Here is a 22,777-nt window from a genome sequence, read left to right as displayed (position 1 = left end):
AAACTACAATGTTGTTTATTTTAGAAACAATTTTGTGGAACTATATTTATTTTGTTTCGAGTTAAATGTTTCAAGACTCAAAGTGTATTTTATTTTATAAATAAAGATTAAATGATGATGATTTTGCAGCGACGTTTTTAAACGAGCATTAATGCCGTAAAAGCATCATGAATGCGTACTGTTTGAGAAGTTGAATCTTAAATTGTGTAACCCGTGTCACGGAGTAACATATTTATGCTGTTTTTATGAAGTGTGACACCCTTGTGTGACTTGCTTTAATTAATTTACCCGTAAATTATACGTGGGGTTTAGAAGGGTGTTACAAAACCCGCAACCAATTCATGCCACACACCCAATCATAAAGCGAAGAACACGACTCATACCACCAATAAACATATGCCACCACCACATCTTACCATAGCACCGATGAGGCATATGATACCACCACATCCTACCATAACACCCAACTAACATACACCTAAACATCATACCACCAAAGCACCCAAACATCACACTACCAAAACACCCAAACATTACATCGCTAAAACACTCAACCAACACATGCCTGTCAAACACCACAATAATCGTTGCTTCATTTCCAAAATGAATTAATGTCCTAATTCAATCGACCAGCCCGCCTACCCATAACCCTTCCAACACGGCCCAACTACGACGACATGTACATCGAACTCAATTACGACAAATCGTCCCAATGTAACTGGCAAGATATACTATATTTAATCGATAACACTAGTATTCCAGGGACCTTACACCAAACACTTCAGGTGAATCCTATGAGGCACCAAACACCCTAGAAAAATCGTTGGATATATATGGCGAAGGGCACCGCCGAGTTGTGGAATCGGTGGCCGTTATTATCTAGCGAGTTGTTAAAATATATTTACAAATTTTTCCTGTATATAATTCTATTAAATTAATAACATTTACATTTTATTTTCAAATTTTTTAATAATTTAAAGATTGTGATTGATTATAGATATGTCAATTATTTTACAATTATCATGAATTTGACAGTTTTATTACTTACGTAAAATATTTTATAAAATAAATTCATTAAATTATTTTACACACGGGTTCACATATCCATTAAATTTTAAAAAACTAATAGACTACAATAAAAAAAACTAATTTTATTATGTTCAATAAACACCAAAATATTCCTATTCTTTTTTGAGAAAAGGGGTCATGCACTGACAGTGTAAAATATTGTTACACTGTCAACCAATCACCACCATGCATCCAATTAAAACATTCTTTTATTTAAAAAAAACTTTAATGACATGACACATTCATCACTCCCTATTGGATGACAGTGTAAAATAATTTAACACCGTCAGTGCACTACCTTTTAACTCTTCTTTTTTATAAAAAAAAAAAAAAATACATTGATTAGGTTTTAAAAAAATACAATATTCTATTTCTCAATTTGATCGTTGGTGCAAAATTCGGTTCCAAATATTTCACCGTTCGTATTTCAAAAACTATTCATTCTTTTTCTTTACCGGCGAAACCCTAACCGTGGTTTTAGAGTGAAACTTTTCCGGCGAAATTCCCCAAAATCGACGGCACAATGTTCACGCCGCAGAGGAAAGCACGGCCCACATCTGCGACGACAACATTCACACCGCATCGAGTCGGTTCAACGCCTGGTTCTGGCCTTACACCATCCGCAAAAGGCAAGGCCGTAGTTATCGCTGATGAACCGCTGCCTCCGCCGCCATTAGGTTCTTTGACTGAAGCTAGAGATGAGGTAATGGTTGCTTCTGGGTTGGATGCTGGGTATGCCGAGGATTGGAGGAAGTTTAGGGAGGTTGGATTGTTGGATGAAGCGGTGATGCAGAGGAAGGATCAGGAAGCGCTTATGGAGAAACTATCAAGGCTTGAAAAAGAGGTTGGTTTATTTGGTTTTGATTTGTGCAAGTTTTGAGTTTGAATTGGTTAGGGTTCGCTTGAATTGATGCGTTTGTGCTGAATTTTATGATTATTATGTTCTTTTTTGCTTTTATAGAGAATTCTGCTATTTGAATTTAGTTACTTTTCAGGTATTTTGCAAATAAGATCATGGGTTGATTTTGATTAGATGCTTGCAATTAGGATTTGTTAGTAGTTGTTGTTATTTTAATTTTAATTTTAATTTTAAAATGTAGTTGAAGTTGCTCAATAATGTTTTGTATGTATGAAGGCAAATCACTTCCTGTTATTGCATGTAAACTATTGGCACAGTGATTGTAAAATGGGTACTTTTGAAATTTTGTAGATACATAAAATTTCAACCATTTGTCAATAGTTTTTCCAGTATTTAGAATGGAGATATATTCTTGTTGTTGGAAATGTACACTAGGGCTATAGGTGGTGAGAACGGATTAGTTAAGTAGCATCTATATCGCTATAATGTTGTGGAATTTGAACAAATTGCTATTATTCTGTTCTGCAACATGTCATATAGTACAAAATGTTAGATAGCTGCTATAGCGGCACTATAACACTGTTGCATAGAGGAATTTAGCAAACCCTTATTTTCTGAGATTTGCAATTGACAACACCGTGTGGGAGAGTGATAAAGTATGACTATGAAAGGAGTTAGCAAGGGAATTTGTGGGAGAAAGTAGGTCTCTTGAGTCTTGATTGCCTGGGTAATCCTTGTGTTTTCTTTTATTTTATGAAACTTTTATACTTCTGTACATGCATATTTTGTCCGAGAAATTTTTAGCCTGTTTTTTATCACAATGTTTTTGTTAATTTTTTTTACCAGGTCATCAACATAATGTGTTATTGAATTTTTGACAGAGTTTGTTAGAAAGTAATGTGTTAACATTGTTATGTATTATCTTATACTTACAAAAATGTAGCATTGTTTTACTTTATTTCATATTTTCAAGAATTTGTTTAACAGATGGCGTAAACATTGTCATGATAATGTGATGTAATCTAAACAAGAATTACCACTGTAGAATAAAGTAAAAAGATATGTACAAATGTATCTAGGTGGGTAGTTAAGATTTAAGAGAACTCTTTGGCTATTATACAATTTCATGGTTGCATCTCAATGTTGTGCTTTTAGAACATCATTGTAACAGTTTGTTCTTTTGGAAACCGTATGTCATTTTGTTGATGATTGACCATTGATGAACTTTGGTTCTTTTCATTTTTTGGTAGCTTTTTGACTATCAGTACAACATGGGCCTTCTGTTGATTGAGAAGCAAGAGTGGAGTTCCAAGTTTGATCGGCTGAGGCAAGAACTAGCTGAAACTGAAGAGGTTTTAAAACGAGAACAATCTTCGCATTTGATTGCATTATCAGAAGTCGGGAAGCGAGAGGAAAATTTGAAGAAAGCATTGAGTCTAGAAAAGCAGTGTGGATCTGATGTATGCTCTTTATCTATCTTCAAGTATATATTTGTGTTGAATTTGGTTGTGCTTGCTTACTTGCTCGTTCTTCTTATTGATATTGATTAGTATTGGAAGAGCTGATCATAGGCTTGAGGCTGAGCTATAGTTTTTACTTCTGCTGCTTACTTTCCTTTCCCTTTTTTTTACCTTCACTATGAAATATATGAGTAATAGTAAGTACTGCTATGTTTGTGATCTTTAAGAATTAGTCAATGACCTGATCAGTCCTGTCTGTTGTACATTTTAATCATTTTGGAATTCACAGTGTATGTTTTATGGAAGCTAGTTATTTTCTACTCAATTGTTTGGATTTGACGAGAGTTGTTAAACATATTAATGTGCTTCATTACCAACCGTCTTAAGTATTTTTGCATGCTAGGTAGCTGATCCTACTTCATGGCTGAACTAGATCTCAGTCTGACAGTGACACTTTCAAAACATTGTATATGCTTGATGTGTGGAAATGATTCCTAGGTTTTTGTTCTTGAAATTATTAGGGCTTTTAAAATAATACACAGAAAATGTGGAAATGCAATGGTTTGGTTTTTAAAATAAATGTTGGGTTGTTTTGAAAGAAAAATATGTTTGGATGATAATGTTTACTTTGTATAATACTCTGTCTGCAACAGGAAAAAAAGAATCATGCACCGGTGGGTATGCATAATTGAGTTTTAGATATAGGATATGTTGCCATACTTTAGTCAAATGACTTCTTGGACAACCTGCAATGATTAGATAGATAGATTGATGTATGCATGTATGTGCAGTCATGTACACTGCACTTATCCATGGCCCCTAATAACTTCACTAATTTGTTGTGCGTTTTGGTTCTGTTTGCTATTTTACAAGTTGATCTTGAATGGAGAAAGTAAAATTGCTATCTTTCCCTATGACTTTTATTATAGGATTTGGGGGACTTGTTTTCATTTGATTTTAAGGCTGTCCTAAATTGTCTGTTGAACTATTTCATTATGTAGCAATTTTGCTGAAATTTATTAATTGCAGCTTGAGAGAGCTTTGTGTGCAATGCAAGAAGAGCTTGCCCAAGTCAAGTCTTCCTCCCATACAAAGCTAGATGAAGCAAATGCATTGGTGGATGGAATTGAAGAGAAGTCTTCAACGGTTAACAAGAAACTTTATGATGCAGAAGCTAGGCTTGCTGAGGTTAACCGAAAAAATACAGAGCTAGATATGAAATTGCGAGAGGTGGAGGTTCGCGAAAGTTTGCTTCAGAAAGAGCGTTTGTCAGTAGCTACTGAGTAAGGACCATGTTCTAATTTTTATCAATATTTCTAGTACTCTTATAAGTCATATTTAGTCTTGTGCTATGTAAATCAGTTCATTGAAGGTTGTATTGTTTCCCTGTTTCAGTCGAGAATCATTTGAAACAGTATTCTACAAACAAAGGGAAGATTTGAAGGAGTGGGAGAGGAAGCTACGACAAAGAGAGGATATGCTATGTGATGGTAGGCAAAATATTGGTGAGAAAGAAAATAATGTGACTGTAATGGAGAGAAACCTGAAGCAGAAAGCGAGAGATCTAGAAGTGTTGGAGACGAATATTGACTCTGCCAATTCTATATTAAAAGAAAAGGAAGCTGAGATAAGTAGAAGAGTATCGGATGTAGATGCGGAAGAGAAGGTGTGTTTTTTAATTTCTTATTGTGCATTTCAGTTGCCTTTTGTAAACATGTAATTTGCTTTGGTTTGGTCTTTCCATCATTATTGTCGTGGTTATGGTTGCAGAAAGTGGATTCTATGAAGAAAATACTAGAGGTGAAAGAGAAAGAATTACATGCACTGGAACTAAAGCTCAGTGTCAAAGAAAGAGTAAGTTCAGACATCCGGTATTTTTACAATACAGTAGAATGTTTTCTAAATCTGATAGTCCAAACCAAATCAGTTGTTGTGGTTTGTAGTTGCTGGAAAAAAAATGAAAAAGTAATAAGAAAAATAAAAAGATGAAAAATAATAAAATTGAAAAATTAAATATTAAATTGACTAATTTACCCCTAAAACTTGATCTTAATTATTTAGTTGAAGGATTGAAATGTAATTACTTATATAGTTAACATTACTAAATTAGTAAATAAATGCTATCTCTTAAAAGTAATTATCAAGTAGGAAAATAAACTGAATATTTACTATATAAACCCATTATCATGTGATATGTAGTGTGTTTTCTGAATGCTAGTTGACCTAACTTGAATTATAACTACATTGAGTAATTGAAACGATCTTGTTGCATTCTAACTCTTGTACATATATTTCTTACAGGAAGGGATTCAGAAACTTCTTGATGAGCAAAAGGATACTCTGGATTTAAAGTTGCAGCAGTTTGAGCTTGAAATGAAACAAAAGCGGAAATACCTTGCTGAGGAGTTTAGCATCCAGGAGGGGGCTTTGGAGAATAGGGAAATCGAAGTAAACCATATGGAAACAAAGGTTAGAAAAGAAGAGATGGCTTTGAGTAAGAAATCTGAGAGAATAAAGGAGCAAAATAAGGAACTTGAAACAAAGTTGAAGTCTTTGAAGGAGAAAGAAAAGACTATGAAAATAAAAGAGAAAGAGCTGGAGAAGGAAAAAGAGCACTTACTTGCTGAACGGGAGAGTTTGGAGAACTTAAATGTTGAACTTGGGAAGATTAGAGCTGAGATTTCTCAGCAGGAGCTGCGAATATGCCAAGACACTGAAAATTTGAAGCTTACTGAAGATGAGAGATCAGAGCATTCACGTTTGCAATTGGAACTTAAGCAGGAGATAGAGCATACCAGAACGCAGAAGGATTTTATTATGAAGGAAGCTGAAAATTTGAGGGAGGAGAGAATTAGGTTTGAGAAGGAATGGGAAGAACTGGATAAGAAAAGATCTGAGATTAGTGGAGAACAACAGAAAATTGATAAGGAGAAAGAAAGGTTAAGAAAACTGAAGAACAGTGAGGAAGAAAGGTTGAAAAGAGAGAAGCAAGATATGCAAGATCATTTAAAGAAAGAGCTGGAAAAGCTTGAATTGGATAAGGAATCATTTAATGATTCAATTACACAAGAGAAATTTCTTTTATCTGAAAAGATAAAAAATGAGAAGGCACAAATGCTTGAAGATTTTGAATGGAAAACAAGAAATCTTGAGAATGAAATACAAAAAAGGAAGGAGGAGATGGAGAAAAACCTACAGGAAAGAGAGAGAAGATTTCAGGAGGAGATGGAAAGAGAGCTTAATAATATTGATACGTTGAAGGATGCCGCTGAAAAGGAATGGGAAGAAGTAAAGTCTGAGGGGACCAGGTTAGAGAATGAGAGAAAAGAACTTGAGACAAACAAGCAACAGCTAAAGTCTGACCAGCATGAGATGCATCAAGATTCTGAAATGCTTATGAATCTTAGCCAGAAAGTGAGGAAAGAGCGTGAACGCCTTGTGGCCGAAAGAAATCATTTTATCGCACTTGTTGAGAAGCTCAGGAATTGCCAGGACTGTGGGGAAGTTGTTAGGGACGTTGTTGTGTCTGATCTTCACCTACCTGACAATAAAGAAATTGATGTTCTTCCCTTGCCTCCCTCCCCTGTTTTAAATGATACACAACTTAAGAACTTCGAGGATAATGTTATTGCTTCTGGCTCAAACTATTCTGGATCTACAAGGCCTGTGTCTTGGCTCCGCAAATGCACGTCCAAGATTTTCAAATTATCCCCAAGTACAAAAACAGATTCTGTTGGTACTTCATATATGGGTGGGACGTCGCCGGAGTCTGATGTAAATGTTAATATAGAAAAAGTAAAAGAACCTACGGCACCTCCTAATATAGAAGGACCAGTAATTAATGTTCCAGAACAACAGATAGCAGGTGGAGCTGCTCTTCCCTCTTCTGATACACCACACTTCCAATCCGATAACATTGTTAGAGAGGTGAATAATGAATACTCTTTATCCATGGACGACAACAGCTACATGGAAAGTTTGATAGGTGGAGATCCAGATGATTCTCAACAGTCAGTCCCAAAGGTTGGTCGAAAAAAACCTGGGAGGAAAAGCAAATCTGGAATTGCTAGAACACGCTCAGTGAAGGCTGTGGTAGAGGAGGCCAAGGAGTTCCTAGGAAAATCCTCAAAGGAAAATGTGAGTTTGCAGTCTCATGATACTGATCATATCAAAGAAAACAGTCTAGAAGAGTCCGGTCATACTGAGAAAGTTATCGGTAGAAGGTCGAGGAAGCGGCAACACGCACAAACTTCCAGGATTGTAGAAAGTGAGCAGAACACTGCTGATAGTGAAGGACAATCAGATAGTATCACAACTAGTAGGCGCAAGAAGAAAAGGGAAACAGTTCCTCCATCCCCACAAGTTACTAGGGAGACACGATACAATCTCAGGCGGCATAAGACGTAAGTTTAGTTTCAGGAGCCATAAAAGGTTAAATGTTTTATTTTATTGTATCACTGCCAGTGTACACACTGGTTGTATTTATTTATTTGGTAGTTTTCCTGAAACTTTAATTCTGAAGTAACTCATTACTCGTTTCCCCTCTTGTTGCCCCTTCCCATTATTAAGGAATAAAGTAAAATTGTGGTGTGCTAATTCGGTGCACTGATATGGCTTGATTGTTATTGTCATTTCCAAGCTTTATTCAAATTGAAATATTAGGCCCAATTTTCTTTTTGAAAAGATTTTTTGGTTTCATTTTTTATAATGCGTGTTCATTTTAACTTGCTAATCAAAAGGTGTGAGACATTAAATGAACAATTGTGATGGATAAAGATGAAATGCTTGTTAGAGATGCTATATTTTTAAAAATAATGAAAATAATCTGACATTTTCATTGTTTTAAAAAAAATACACACAATTGTTCACTTCAAGAGTCTAATAACTTCTTGTTAGCAAGTAAACTTGACATAAATTTTAGAGAATGAAAATAAAAAATGTTTTCGTAAGAAAAACTTGTCTTTTAACACATCGATGAAAAACTTGTCTCTTAACACATCGATAAAAAACTTGTCTTTATTTATGATTTCGGTTAAGAATTATTACATTCCCACTAGTCTTCTATAAAAGTGAGATGTGGAGTTAGTTCTGGGATTTTAAAAAATAAATTTTACATATAAATCTTATCCCCGTCTAATGTGATTATATTTTCCCAAACCCTCCCTTGTGAATGAAATCCATGGGAGTGTTGAAATTTATTGTCCATGGGAAACTTTTATGGTTTGAAATAATTATTATAACCTTGTAATAAACACAACTCTTTCCCTGACCATATTTTGTTGGTAGATCATAACAGTTCCTATGTCAATTGATGTTTCCAACTGTTTTGTCCAGTCGTCGTGATTTTTACATTTCAGTAATAGAAAGAATGATATAGTTATGTTTGGTTGACAGTTGAAAAACTGATAGTCTTTGGATCCAAAGTATCCAGAGATTTTTTGAGGAAATTGTAACATACCCATAATAGTCATTTTCATATTCTGGTTATGAAACTGGCTATTTTGGCATTAATCGCTACTTATGTGCTAGATTGATTATTTATATGGACATAAATGCACTAGCTATCAGATATTAATGACAATTTAGATTGAGATGGCAGTTTCTGATATGTTGTATCATTGTATGTCAATTAAAATATATTCTGGATACCCACCCATGTTGAAAGATTAGAGATAGTTGTTGATTTCTTGTTTGATTATTCATAATGATCTAGTGAAATGAAAATGATCTTAGTTGAAGGCACTCAATCTTGATTATGTAATTTATATTGGGTTCAGACAGCACTAGAATCTTATGACCAAGGCTATTTGAAATATGGATTTTGGATTTCTTTTCTGGATTATCTGAAGGAACTGCACACATGGATTTACTGTGGTGGATACTTCTCAAAAAATAAGTAAGATACTGTGTATAATAGGAGGAAATAGGAATGTCGATTGCCCGATTGAGAAACTATTTAATGCCATTTAGTCATTTAGATTACTGCCAGAGGATGTCAAGGACGTTACTGATTGTGTCTTTCATGTGTCTGTAAGTAGCTGGTAATGTTATATATAGCAGCATTCATTATTGTCGTCAGTGGTTTGATGTCACGTCTTTCCTTGAACAGTGCAGATACTGTTTCATCAGCACAAGATTTAACTAATGGATCAAAGAACTTGGAAAAAGAAGATTCAGATAGTAAACAGAAGGCAGGTGATGAAAATCTTAAAGCAGCAGTAGCTGATGACAATATCCAAACCACAACTCTAGTGCAGGTATCAACAGTTAAGTCTGTGGAGGTCAAAGATGATCGAGTTGTAAGGGTAATTTAATCTTATTATTTTGATGATTGGTTTTATTTGATTGGAATTCAATATATGTTGTGATTTATTTAACATACAAATGCTTTTTACAGTTTGAAATACCAACATACATTATTGATGGCAATGGTGCTACAACCAACTCTGTGGACCACGTTGAAGAAAGTGGTACACTGGAATATGGAGATGAAGATGGAAGCATAATCAATGACATTGAGAATGAGGACGAAGGGGAGGAGGAAGAAGAAGAGGGAGAGGAGGAGGAAGAAGAAGAGGATGCTAGCAAGGTGTCTATCGGAAAGAAGCTCTTTAAATTTTTTACAACATGATGAAAATTTTAAAATTTTCATTGATATCACATTATCGAATATAGATAAATCCTCATTCCTTTTAAATAGGAGAGTAGACATAGTGTCTGGGTTATCTTCCATGTTTATTTTGAGATTTATTAATGGAAAGATACAAACCCATTGTTTTGCCTTTCTTTTTTCCATTTTGACTGTCCTCCAGCAAAATTGATTGTACTATGTAGGCTTGCACTGTTTAGGCGCATATGATATTCCATTCTTACACTGATAGATGATTAATAATGTTAAAGTGATATTAATATTCAATAATGGAATCATAAAGTAGTGTTAGATTTCATGTTACGCTTTTCTTACAAGTAACTTTGACAACTGTGCTAACATCCCACGTTCTCTCTTCCGTTGCTTTTCTATCAACACAAAGGAAGAAAAGAGGTCAGTTTTTTGTTCACCTTTTGCATTTCTTTTACCATTCTTTATTCCACTTTCACCCCATTTCAGGAATATTTTCCTTTTATTAAAACTATGATCCTTTCTATATGTTTTAGTCCAAACTGTCACTGACTTTCCCTAGAGAGGCCAAATATGTGCTTGCCAATGAAAATCTTGAGGCAAATTATGCAGCAGAGTTCAAGTAAACTCCTCCTGTTTTGTATGTGTTTCTTTTTCATGTTTGACTCAATAACATCATGAAGAGGTTCAAAGCTTTTAGACAGTTAATATGCTCTCTTTATCACAGCGTTGTTGTCTGTGGCAGTAACATGGTAATGCAGCCTATGACAGGAATATGGTGGATATAATTGTTGTGGCGTATGGCGATTGGCATAAAAATCTGTCATAACAAATTTGACAATACTGCTTTATCATCACTGAGAGCAAGATGCGCCGGGCAGTTAGAAACCTTGATGTGGCTCATGCTCAGGTACTTTTTAGTTTTTACCCATTGCGCATGACCTAACATCAAACTGCCAAATTTTGAGAAGAAATCAAAAGAAAAACCTTACACTGCTATAGACAAGGTTGGGCATATGAACCTAGTTCTGGCTAAGAGTTATGTTGTTTCATGGGAACATGCTTTTTGTTTATGTATGCAAGTGAGGCTTTGAATTTTCAGACTAGCTTCCTCATTGGTGCAATCTTCTTGAACTGCAAGTCAAAGTAAAAAAAAAAAAACCGGCTTAAATATATTACAGTTCTTGTTATTCCAAAATCTAATCTGGTTAGAAGCTTGTTGTTTCTCCCTACCTGTGATAACAGACAGTAACACAACTCAGTTCTTTCTTAGTATTACTTGTCCCCTCAGTCCAAGTTTTACTTGTCCTATATATAGTAAAAGGTTGCATGCAATGAGTACTATAATCATTGATTGCCCTTTGAGAGATGTAGTTAAACAGAGGCCATGCATGGTTATTGCAGAATGACGGGTTTAATTTTTTTCCGATCATCATAGGTATTTGTGAAGGGAGGTCTGCCAAAGCAGCTCCGTAGGCTGCAATGGCATGTTTATATGCAAGAGTTTTTGCCTTCTGCCACTTCATCTTTCCATTGGTTTTTCGTTGACCTGATGGAAGGGATATATTGCATGTACTTTCTACTTCTATGTTGTTAGTCAATAAAAACTAGTCCAAGTTAGTAATTTTCTAGCACTGGTTAATTTGATTGGCGTATGACCGAATTTTTGGAATACAACGAATGTCAGATACTTGTTTAAAGATATATATTTTTGTTATTATAAATATTTTATTTATATTTTACTAATGGTCTGTGGTAAAAGTTTTTGAGAGAAATCTCTTAATGATGACAACACTCGGGAGCTGATTAAGAGATCCACAGAGCCCGATTATTCAGTTGTAAGTGGATCTTTAAGGTTAAAGAATGAATCAAATGAGTGATGTCAAAGAGATACAAGGCAAGATTGGTTGATGGGGGATTGAATAGGAAAGAACAAGTCAGTCAACTTCAATGACGTGTCCTCTTCTATTGTTAAGTACATGTCCATTCGAATGCTATGGTGACAAAGTTTGACCTAGCACTGTAACATATGGATGTGGAGATTGCTTTTTTGTATGGTGATCTAGATAAAACAATCCTCATGAAGCAACATGAAAGGTATGAAGAAAAAGGCGAGAGGGATTATCTGTACAAGCTAAATAGGTCTTTGTATGCAGACATTTGCGCGACAGGCCTAAATGGGGCGGACATGCCTGTTTGCTACCCTAAGTGAAACATATATCATCCACCAACATACGATATAGAGAATAACTATCATGCATTGTATGACCTTATTTGGGTAAATGTATCAGACAATGTTTTAAAAATTAGATCGATTATCAAACCGACAAGCGTACTGGGTCACTGGTCGAACCACATGACTAAATCAGATTAAACTAGATATTTCGGTTGAATAAACTGGTCTATATTGCAATATTATATATTTATTAAATCGGTCGAACCGGATGACTTAGTCTCTAAAAAATATCACAACACCTATAAAAATTTTACAATTTTAAAATATCATAATTTCACATTTTATTTTTTACATTCAAATTCTAAATATAATCATCACTCACAACAAAGTAATACAAAATATCGTTTCAAATAAGGTTTGAATAAAGTTTTATTATATTTTTTATAAAAACGACGTCGTTTTGTCCTGAAAAAAATGCATTTGAACCACCGAAATTTTAAAATTGTCGGTTCACTGATTTTGACTGATTTTCACCGGTTCAATAGCATATCTAGTCTAAAAATCAGACCAGACCAGTGACCCCTCCAATTTCGGTCCGACTAGTCAGTTCAATTTTTAAAACACTAGTATCAGACAAGATGTATTTGTTCATCGTAGTTATCAATAAATTTCGACAAAGTGATAGAAAAAAAATGTTGGAGTACGGTAAAATGCGTGGGACCAATGATAAAAACTAATCTTCTAAATTGAAATTAAAAACAAAAAAGAAATAGACTATAGAACTAATTAATTTATTCCCCCTTCTAAATGTATACATACTTCATGATTTTTATTGATGGTATTGAAATTATGATTTTAATTTTTTTATTCTATTTATTATATCTAATTTTTTAAAAATTAATTCTGTCATTTTAATTTTCTTATTCTTTCTCTCTCCTTTTCTTTTCTTTTTTTTAAAAACTTTTTTCATCAATCAAACAAGCTGTAAATAAGTTAAAGACTAAATTATTTGGATTTATTTTTTTAGAAACTAAACATTACTTTTTTTTTTTATGAATACTTGGATATTTGTTTTCCAATAATTTTATTCTTTATTTATAACCATTTATAATTATTACATTGTCTGGATATTATCCTATAAATAGGATCAATGTCTTTATAGAAATACACGATGAAATAATATATAACTATTCTCATCTTTCTCTTCTCTTTTATCTTCTTTCTCCTTATTTCATAACACGTTATTTGAATGAAACTTTACCAAACTTGAAAAGAAAAAATATTGAAGTTTTAACTATTAGAGGTAATATTGATCCTTTCTTTTTATGATTTTTTTTTGTATCTTATTAGTTTTGAATTTTGATATAATATTATATTTTATTAACTTATGAAAGGATAACAAAATAAATTATTTATATAGTTCCTGCAGAACTTATTAAGAATCTCTGAAGGATAGCAAAACAAATTATTTCTATAGTTTCTGAAAAATTTAACATATATTACTAATGAGTTTGTTATATAGTTCCTGAAGAACATACGAAACATTCTAAAGGATCGAAAAAATATTGAATTTCTTACATTGTTCCTGAAAACATATAAAACATCCCTAAATGAACGAAACATATTAAATTTTTTATATAGTTTCTGAAGAACATATAAAATATCCCTGAGGATAGACAAATAATAAATTTCTTATATAGTTCCTGAAGAACATATAAAGTATCCTGAAGGATAGATAAATTTAAAATTATGAATTTGTTTTATAGTTCATGAATAACCAAGGATATAAAAAAATTATAAATTTATTTTATAGCTCTTGAATAACTAAATATTGACAAATATTATTTTTATTAATAAAAAGATTTGTGATTGAATTTCTAAAGAACTGCATAAAAAGATTTGTGATTGAGTTTCTGAAGAACTTCGTATAAGATTTGTGATTGAGTTCTTGAAGAATTGCAATAAATATATATATATATATATATAAAATAAATGATCCCTAGAGAATAAAATAATTTATTTTATGTATTATGCATTGATCAAAGAATGATTAATTATCCTCTAATGATTGATGACAAATAATTATTTCATGAATTCTATAAAAATTATATCGATTATGTTAAATAATTCCAAAAGGATTGTAGCAATAATATTAAAGAATCCCAGAAGGATTAAATTAATAAAACTAAGTTTCTCAAAAATATTATTATTATTAAAGAATTTCAGAAGGATTGTATCAGTAATATTAAAAAAAAATCCAAAAGAAAATATTATTATTTTTATTAATAAAATATTTGTAATTTAAATCCTGAAACTACTACTTGAAAAAAAACATTCATGATTGTAAATTTATTAATATAAAAAAATATATATTTCATAACTAAATATTATTAATTTGTTATAAATTATTGATTGACAAAATTAATTTGATTAATTTAATAATTTTTTATAACACAATGTTATAATTTTGTGACTATTTTATTAAGAATGACAAGTACTTATTTGATAATTAAAGGTTATCAATTTGTTATCACTGTGTGTTATTGTTATTAGTGTGTTTTATAAAAAAAAATGTAATTAAAACAAATCGCCTAAATATAAAATGAATTTTTTCTGTATGTAAGATATTTTTTTATATTTTATTTTTATATTGTAATAATAATTCTTAATGGTGATTTGATTGAATAAATTATTTCTTTAAAAATAATGCATTTTATAGTATACATATATTTTCTTTTGTTTAATTTTTTAATGACCGATGTTTATTAAGTTATAATTCTTGCATAAAATCTTTAGAGTTAGTTATATTTGTTGAATAATTTTTGTACTCTACAATATATATATACATAAAGCGTAAGGAAAAGTAGTAATATGATTTAAGTACTACGTGATTATTATCAAAATTTATACAATTATAAATTTTTTATTAGATGTCAAAATTTTAATTAAATTATATGCCATTCATTTTTAAAAAATATAGTTTATGTAAATAATTTTATTATTTACTATGGATTGAGACAGATTAGAAGAATATAATCATATGTATTAATGTCAATTAGAAGTTTACATATCACACTTAAGTGAATTGTTGGCAAAATTGGTTTTGATCATCTAGAATGTATTATGATGCGAGAATTAGTTTTGAAGAACCAGAAGTTTCTTCAATCCAATAAATTTGTGTATTTTCAAAGAAAAAAATTTGAGAAATTGAGTTTTTATGACATTAATTGTTGCATCGACTAAAATATCATGCTTACGTCTCTACTCACAACCAGAAGTTTGCGAAATTATTTTCTCAACTAATTAGACTAAGATCTTGTTTTCTGAATTTTCTTAGAAATTCCTATATAAGTATCACATATTTTACTAAAATTGATATTGAATATCATGTAATTTATATTCATAAAATGGACCCGAAGATCCATTCTTTTGACGTCTAAAGTTAATTATTAGGTTGATACTTATGAGATCATCAATTCTAAATTATATATTTGAAACACCCAAAATATGGTATTAAAATATTTATTCGCATCAAGCCAACAAGATACTATATCTTATTCCTCCCTAATTTATTCTAATACTTCTCATCTAAGTGAATGTTTTGATTAAGATGAGTCATGAAAGAATATTGAAAAATATATAATTAATATGAATCTCAATTTAGAGGATATAATTTGAGGAAATAATCAAATACTTGATTCGAGCCTAGTAGGCTGATAACACTTGATAAATTAATTTTCTCAATATTAAGGGGGAATAAGCAGCCGAAATCATGAACAAGAAGTTCAAATGAACAATTTTAGATCTTGATCCTAGTTCAAAACAATATGAACCATAGTTCAAAAGATTATTCATTTGAAAATTTATACAACCAATTACAGTTGCTAATACTACAATTGAAGTGGATTCTCTTGTTGGATAATTTAATATTGCAAATGAATTGAAACTGTGCATGATGCATGGTAGGAAAGTCGGTTCCAATATTAATAATCCTCTACCAAGCAAATAAGCTAAAATAAAATTAAATATGACCCAAGTGAGGATATAGAAAATCTAAAAGAATCTTCAGACATAATAAACATTTCATCTCCAGAAGAGATTGATCATGTACTTGAAACTCGTGAAAATAAAGAGATCTCGATGAATTATGTCCAAAATGGAATACAATGGAACCGACACGAAGTCAACATTGATGATTTTTTTGGGTACAATATAGCGCTAAATGTGATAAATGACAAAGAGGATCATGAGTCAAAGTCTATTAAAGATTATAGACTAAGTGAAAATTGGCCGAATATATTCAATTGAATAAGATTTAAACTCACTTTACAAGTGACTCAATTTTGGACCTGTAGTCCGAACACCTCAAGGTGTGAAATCAATGAGATATAAATGAGTTTTTGTGAAAAAGCAAAATAAGAATAGTATAAAGTTTGATTTGTTGCTCAATGATTTTCACAAAGACCTGAGATTGGTTTTGACGAAACATATCCACCTGTAGTGGATTCAATTAATTTTTATATATTTTATTAACCTTATAGTACATGAAGGGCTTAATATGAACATGATGTAAGTTGTAACATCTTATTTATACTGCTCACTTGATAGTGACATTTACTTGAAACTCCCCAAAGGGTTAATATATCAAAACACATAATTCTGAATCTCGAGAAAAGCTACTCCATAAAATTGAACAAATTTGTCTATGTATTGAAACAATCTGGACGCATGTCGTATAACTGTCTTAGTGAATATTTTCTTAGAGAGGGATATACAAATAACTCCATTTGTCTCTGTATTTTTATAAAAAGATCGGAAAAAGAATTTGCAATAACAGTTGTCTATGTTGATGACATAAATATTATTGGAACTCCTGAAGAGTTTCCAAAAGCTATGAATTGTTTAAAGAAAGAGTTTGAGGTGAAGGATCTAGGAAAGAAAATTATGTCTAGGTTTACAAATTGAGCATTTAGACAAATGAATATTTATACATCAGGAATGCTATATAGAAAAAAAAACGATAAAACGCTTCTATATGGACAAATGTCACCTGTTGTCTACTCCAATGGTTGTTAGATCATTAGATGTAGAGAAAAATCCTTTCTGGCCTTGAGAAAATGATGAAGAGTTGCTTGGTCCCGAAGTACCATATCTCAGTGTGATCGGAGCACTGATGTATCTTGCTAATTATACACGTTTGTTATGTCATTTGCGGTTAATTTATTAGCAAGATACAATTCTTCACCTACACGAAGACATTTGAACAAAGTCAAACATATACTTCGTTATCTTAGAGGTACAATAGACATGAGTCTGTTTTATACCAAAGTACCCAAACTCGAATTAACAGGTTATGCAGATGCAGATTACTTGACAGATCCTCACAATGGTAGATCGCAAACAAGTTATTTATTTACACGTGGTGGTACAACTACTTCATGGAGCACTGATGTATCTTGCTAATTATACACGTTTGTTATGTCATTTGCGGTTAATTTATTAGCAAGATACAATTCTTCACCTACACGAAGACATTTGAACAAAGTCAAACATATACTTCGTTATCTTAGAGGTACAATAGACATGAGTCTGTTTTATACCAAAGTACCCAAACTCGAATTAACAGGTTATGCAGATGCAGATTACTTGACAGATCCTCACAATGGTAGATCGCAAACAAGTTATTTATTTACACGTGGTGGTACAACTACTTCATGGATATCGGTGAAACAAACAATAGCAGTAACTTCATCTAATCATGCAGAACTTTTATCACTACATGAGACAAGTTGAGAATGCGTTTGGTTGAGATCCTTAATCCAACACATACAAAATACTTGTGGTCTGTCTTTTGGAAAAGCAAATACAACGACTATATATAAAGATAATACGCCATGCATAGCTCAATTGAAAGATTGTTACATTAAAGGAGACTAAACAAACACATCTCTCCAAAGTTCTTTTTCAGTCATTATATGCAGAAGAATGGTGATATAAACATCCAACAAATCTGTTCATGTGATAATCTTGCAGACCTTTTCACAAAGTCACTCCCAAGTATAACTTTTAATCAACTAGTACAAAAGTTTGGTCATCATCGTTGAAGAAATGAACGTTCAGCTGAAGGGGAGAAATAAATTTATTTTAAGAGGATATTATACTCTTTTTTTTTCACTAGATTTTTTTTTCCACTGGGTTTTTCTAGTAAAGGTTTTAACGAAGCATATCCAAAACAAACATCCAAGGGGGAGTGTTATGAATAATTGGATATTTGTTTCTCAATAATTTTATTCCTTATTTATAATCATTTGTATTTATTACATTGTCGGGATATTATTCTATAAATAGGACCAATCTCTCTATAAAAATACACTATAAAATAATACAGAAATATTCTCATCTTTGTCTTTTTTTTTATCTTCTTTTTTCTTATCTACTTAATATAAATGTAAAGATGTCATGATGACAACCCTAGCCACATGTCATCCTTACAACAATCTAAACCACGTGTCATCATGAGAATAAAACCTTAATTATACAAACCTAATAATAATAATAATAAATAATAATAATAATAATAATTCATGAGAATAAAACCTTAATAATAATACTAATTCATGAGAATAAAACCTACATGTCATAAACCTAATAATAATAATAATAATAATAATAATAATAATAATAATAATAATAATAATTTCTGAGAAAAAAATATTAATTATACAAACCTACTACTACTACTAATAATAATAATAATAATAATAATAATAATAATAATAATAATAATAATAATAATAATAATAATAATAATAATAAAATATTATGGTTGCTGAGACAGAAATCCAGGCCCAGACTAAAAGGCTACCGTTACGGCTGCTGTAGATAAAATTGAGGACAATCTATATTATTTTAGTGATGTGATCTCTGCGGAAATTCCTGATGTCTAAAGGTTAATAACAGACATCATTCTGACGCTTCTGATTTTTTCGGTACTTCTTCCTTCTCTAAATAGATTTCATAGGATTCACAGTACGGATAACTATTATCTTCCTTTGATTGGGATCAATGGAAATAGATTTCACTCCTGATTTCAAAACATTCACACTTCAATAAAATTAAATATTAAAAAAAAAATACTAAACCATAAAAAAAAAAAAAATTCAGAATAATAACAACTCTGAAAAATTAAAGCAAACCTGTGAAAACAAAAGGGAAACTCCCGTGGTTGAAAGCACCTTCGGAGTAATACTGTCAAAATTGTTCTCAGATCGTACTTGAAGAAGAACTAACTTCAGCCCCTATTATGATTGACCAAACACTCAGTGGGTGCCGCCAAGAATAGCATCAGATAGAGACCCCGTGACGCCGTGAAAGCTAAACCATAAAAAAAAATTCAGAATAATAACAACTCTGAAAATTTAAAGCAAACTTGTGAAAACAAAAGGGAAACACCCGTGGTTGAAAGCACCTTCGGAGTAATATTGTCAAAATTGTTGCCAGATCGTACTTGAAGAAAAACTAACTTCAGCCCCTATTATGATTGGCCAAACACTCAGTGGGTGCCGCCAAGAATACAATCAGATAGAGAGAGGATTGAAACAAACGGTGTTGAAACAAACGCTTCTTCCACTTCCGCAATCCGAAACGAGACCCAGTGACGCCGTGAAAGCTGAAGCAGAAGGTTTCTACGGAGTTCTCATGGGCGGCTAGAGAAAACCCTTTTTTATTAATTAATAATAATAAAAATTAACATAAATTTTCTTTATTTTAATTTATTTACAATTTACAATTATACACATATAAAGTTTTAGTTATTTCAATTTATTACCAATGATAAAATAAAAATAATTACAATTATTAGAAATAATATTTAAATGACAGTTATGTTATATTCATCAATGTCATTATTATTCATCCATTATATCCTTTTGTGTCACATCAATATAACATTTTTTGTCGAGTGGTCACACATCTTCAAATTTTGTCAATCAATGTCATTATAGTCATTTATAAAAACTTCCTATTATGATTTCATGACAATTAAAAAATATTTACTATATTGACATTAATTCTTTTTTATAGATAATATTTACAGAAAAATAAATTGATTTCTCATAAATATTCAATTAACATATTGCATATATTTATTTTTTCGTAATAAATTAAAGAGTCACTTTTGTAGGAGCAATCTAAAAAATATATAATTGGAATAAATATTGAACTAATTTTTAAGTTATGTTTTAATATAAAAATAAGTTATAATTATTTGAAATACTCACATTTTTTACTAATTTTTTATTATTTTTTAAAGTAATAATAAATTTTCAAAATAAAAATTTAGAAGATAAATTACTATTTTTAATAAATTATTATAATCATTTGTATAAAATAAACGCATTAAATTGATAAATATTTTTATATAAATTCTTTATAAAAACAACACATTAAATTAAGAATGATATTTAAAAACCAACGCATTAAATTGACAAGAATTTTTTTAATATAAAACTAAAGCACTAATTTTTAAGTTATGTTTTAATATAAAAATAAGTTATAACTATTTGAAATACTCACATTTTTTACTAATTTTTTTTTATTTTTTAAAGTAATAATACATTTTCAAAATAAAAATTTAGAAGATAAATTACTACTTTTAATAAATCATAATCATTTGTGTAAAATAAACGCATTAAATTGATAATTATTTTTATAGAAATTGTTTATAAAATCAACACATTAAATTAAGAATGATATTTAAAAACCAACGCATTAAATTGACAATAATTTTTTAATATAAAATTAAAGCAGTAATTTTTAAGTCATGTTTTAATATAAAAATAAGTTATAACTATTTGAAATACTCAAATTTTTTACTATTTTTTTAAATTTTTTAAAGTAATAATACATTTTCAAAATAAAAATTTAGAAGATAAATTACTACTTTTAATAAATCATAATCATTTGTATAAAATAAACGCATTAAATTAATAATTATTTTTATATAAATAATTTATAAAATCAACACATTAAATTATGAATGATATTTAAAAACCAACGCATTAAATTGACAATAATTTTTTTAATATGAAATTAAAGTATTAAATTAGCAATCTTAAGGCATTCAATTTGTTTTTTACCGTAAAAAACAGACTTGCAAATTCAAAACTTATAAACTTTAAAAAATAATAATAATATTAATTATTTATATATTTCAGTTACTATTATAATTATTTTCTTATTTCAGTTACTAAACATAAAATTAGTAGCAATTATTACTATATTTCATTTCTTTTATAAAGATGAGTGGTATAAGAATAAAAACATTTTTTTTAAAAAAGTCCAATATTACTCTAATATATTCTTAGTATTGAATATATATTTATAAATTGTAAATTATTGTTAATTTTTTATATAGAAAACAAACTCAATATAAAATATCAATAATAATATATTTATATCTATCTAAATAATAATTATTTATCAATAATAATTTAATTTGAATTCTTCAATTGTATTTAATGCTTTGTAACTCTGAAATATATTCCAATTATTATTCTAACTGTAACCGAAAATCATTCATCTAAAATCATATATATATATATATATATATATATATATATATATATATATATATATATATATATATATATATATATATATATATATATATATATATATATATATATATATATATATATATATATATAGAGAGAGAGAGAGAGGGCATATCATATGAGAATGACATATTTATATGAGAATGTGAGAATGAATCTGAACCATTGGATTTTAAAATAAATGGTGAAGATTATGAGTGAATCTTTTTTTTCTCTCTCCTGCATCTTGAAATAAATGAAGTAGGAGAGAGAAAAAAAAGATTCACCCATAATCTCCACCATTTATTTTAAAATTCAATGGTTCAGATTCATTCTCACATTCTCATATAAATATGTCATTCTCATATGATATGCCCTCTATATATATATATATATATATATATATATATATATATATATATATATATATATATATATATATATATATGTATATATATATATATATATATATATATATATATATATATATATATATATATATATATATATATATATATATATATATATATTAGAATAATATATTTTAGAATGTTTAAATTAAATTACTCAATTGTTTCAATTATTATAATTTAATATCTATTTATCATTGTTTAACAACAATTAACCCGTTCTTTTATAGCAATTTAAGAATCAGTTACATTTTTTCATTTAAATAATATTCTCATTTATATTATATTATAAGTCTTTAACTATCTATTTTCTAATCCATAACCCCCTACCTTTTTAATTTTTCAGTTTTTTATTTTGTTTATTTAATTTATCATTTATTTATATTTAATGGTTATTATTTTCTATTAATTGGTATAGTAATAAACTTTAAAAAATAATATATCTTAATAATGGTATATGAAAACAGTTGTAAAGTATTATGTCTTTTTGTATTCTTACACACCTTTATAAGTATTTTTGATCCTACTTTGATTCTTTATTTCGTGTTTTTGCTGCCCATTTCACCTATTCATTATTTTACATGATTTTTCA

The 22,777-nt window shown here is 29.9% G+C and overlaps 1 protein-coding gene across 2 annotated transcripts; it reads left to right on the top strand.

The window, feature by feature from the left end:
- Positions 1-1,439: 1,439 nt before the first annotated feature.
- LOC131652872 (protein CROWDED NUCLEI 3-like) lies at positions 1,440-10,334 on the top strand. 2 transcript variants are annotated; one of them, XR_009298851.1, is made up of 8 exons: positions 1,440-1,912; positions 3,178-3,387; positions 4,417-4,670; positions 4,783-5,053; positions 5,158-5,241; positions 5,689-7,790; positions 9,165-9,417; positions 9,497-9,631. XR_009298851.1 is itself a non-coding variant. In XM_058922852.1 (8 exons), exons 1-8 carry the CDS (start codon positions 1,592-1,594, stop codon positions 10,016-10,018), a joined length of 3,672 nt encoding a protein of 1,223 aa, XP_058778835.1. In that variant the 5' UTR covers positions 1,441-1,591; the 3' UTR covers positions 10,019-10,334. The 2 variants fall into 2 exon arrangements, 1 of the variants encoding a protein (XP_058778835.1); XM_058922852.1 differs by lacking the exon at positions 9,165-9,417 and adding an exon at positions 9,785-10,334 and having other exon boundaries at positions 1,441-1,912; positions 9,497-9,692.
- Positions 10,335-22,777: the final 12,443 nt, after the last annotated feature.

This window comes from Vicia villosa, linkage group LG2, assembly GCF_029867415.1.
Source record: "Vicia villosa cultivar HV-30 ecotype Madison, WI linkage group LG2, Vvil1.0, whole genome shotgun sequence".
Classification (NCBI taxonomy): Eukaryota; Viridiplantae; Streptophyta; class Magnoliopsida; order Fabales; family Fabaceae; genus Vicia; species Vicia villosa.
The sequence above is the reverse complement of the archived record's forward strand: the minus strand, read 5'-3'. Positions and strand labels throughout refer to the sequence as shown.

Excerpts from the sequence above, each read along its gene's own strand:
- LOC131652872 (XM_058922852.1), top strand. The coding sequence starts at position 1,592 with ATGTTCACGCCGCAGAGGAAAGCACGGCCCACATCTGCGACGACAACA. Across the intron at positions 1,913-3,177 it reads TATCAAGGCTTGAAAAAGAG|CTTTTTGACTATCAGTACAA; the intron begins GTTGGTTTATTT and ends ATTTTTTGGTAG. Across the intron at positions 5,242-5,688 it reads AGCTCAGTGTCAAAGAAAGA|GAAGGGATTCAGAAACTTCT; the intron begins GTAAGTTCAGAC and ends TATTTCTTACAG.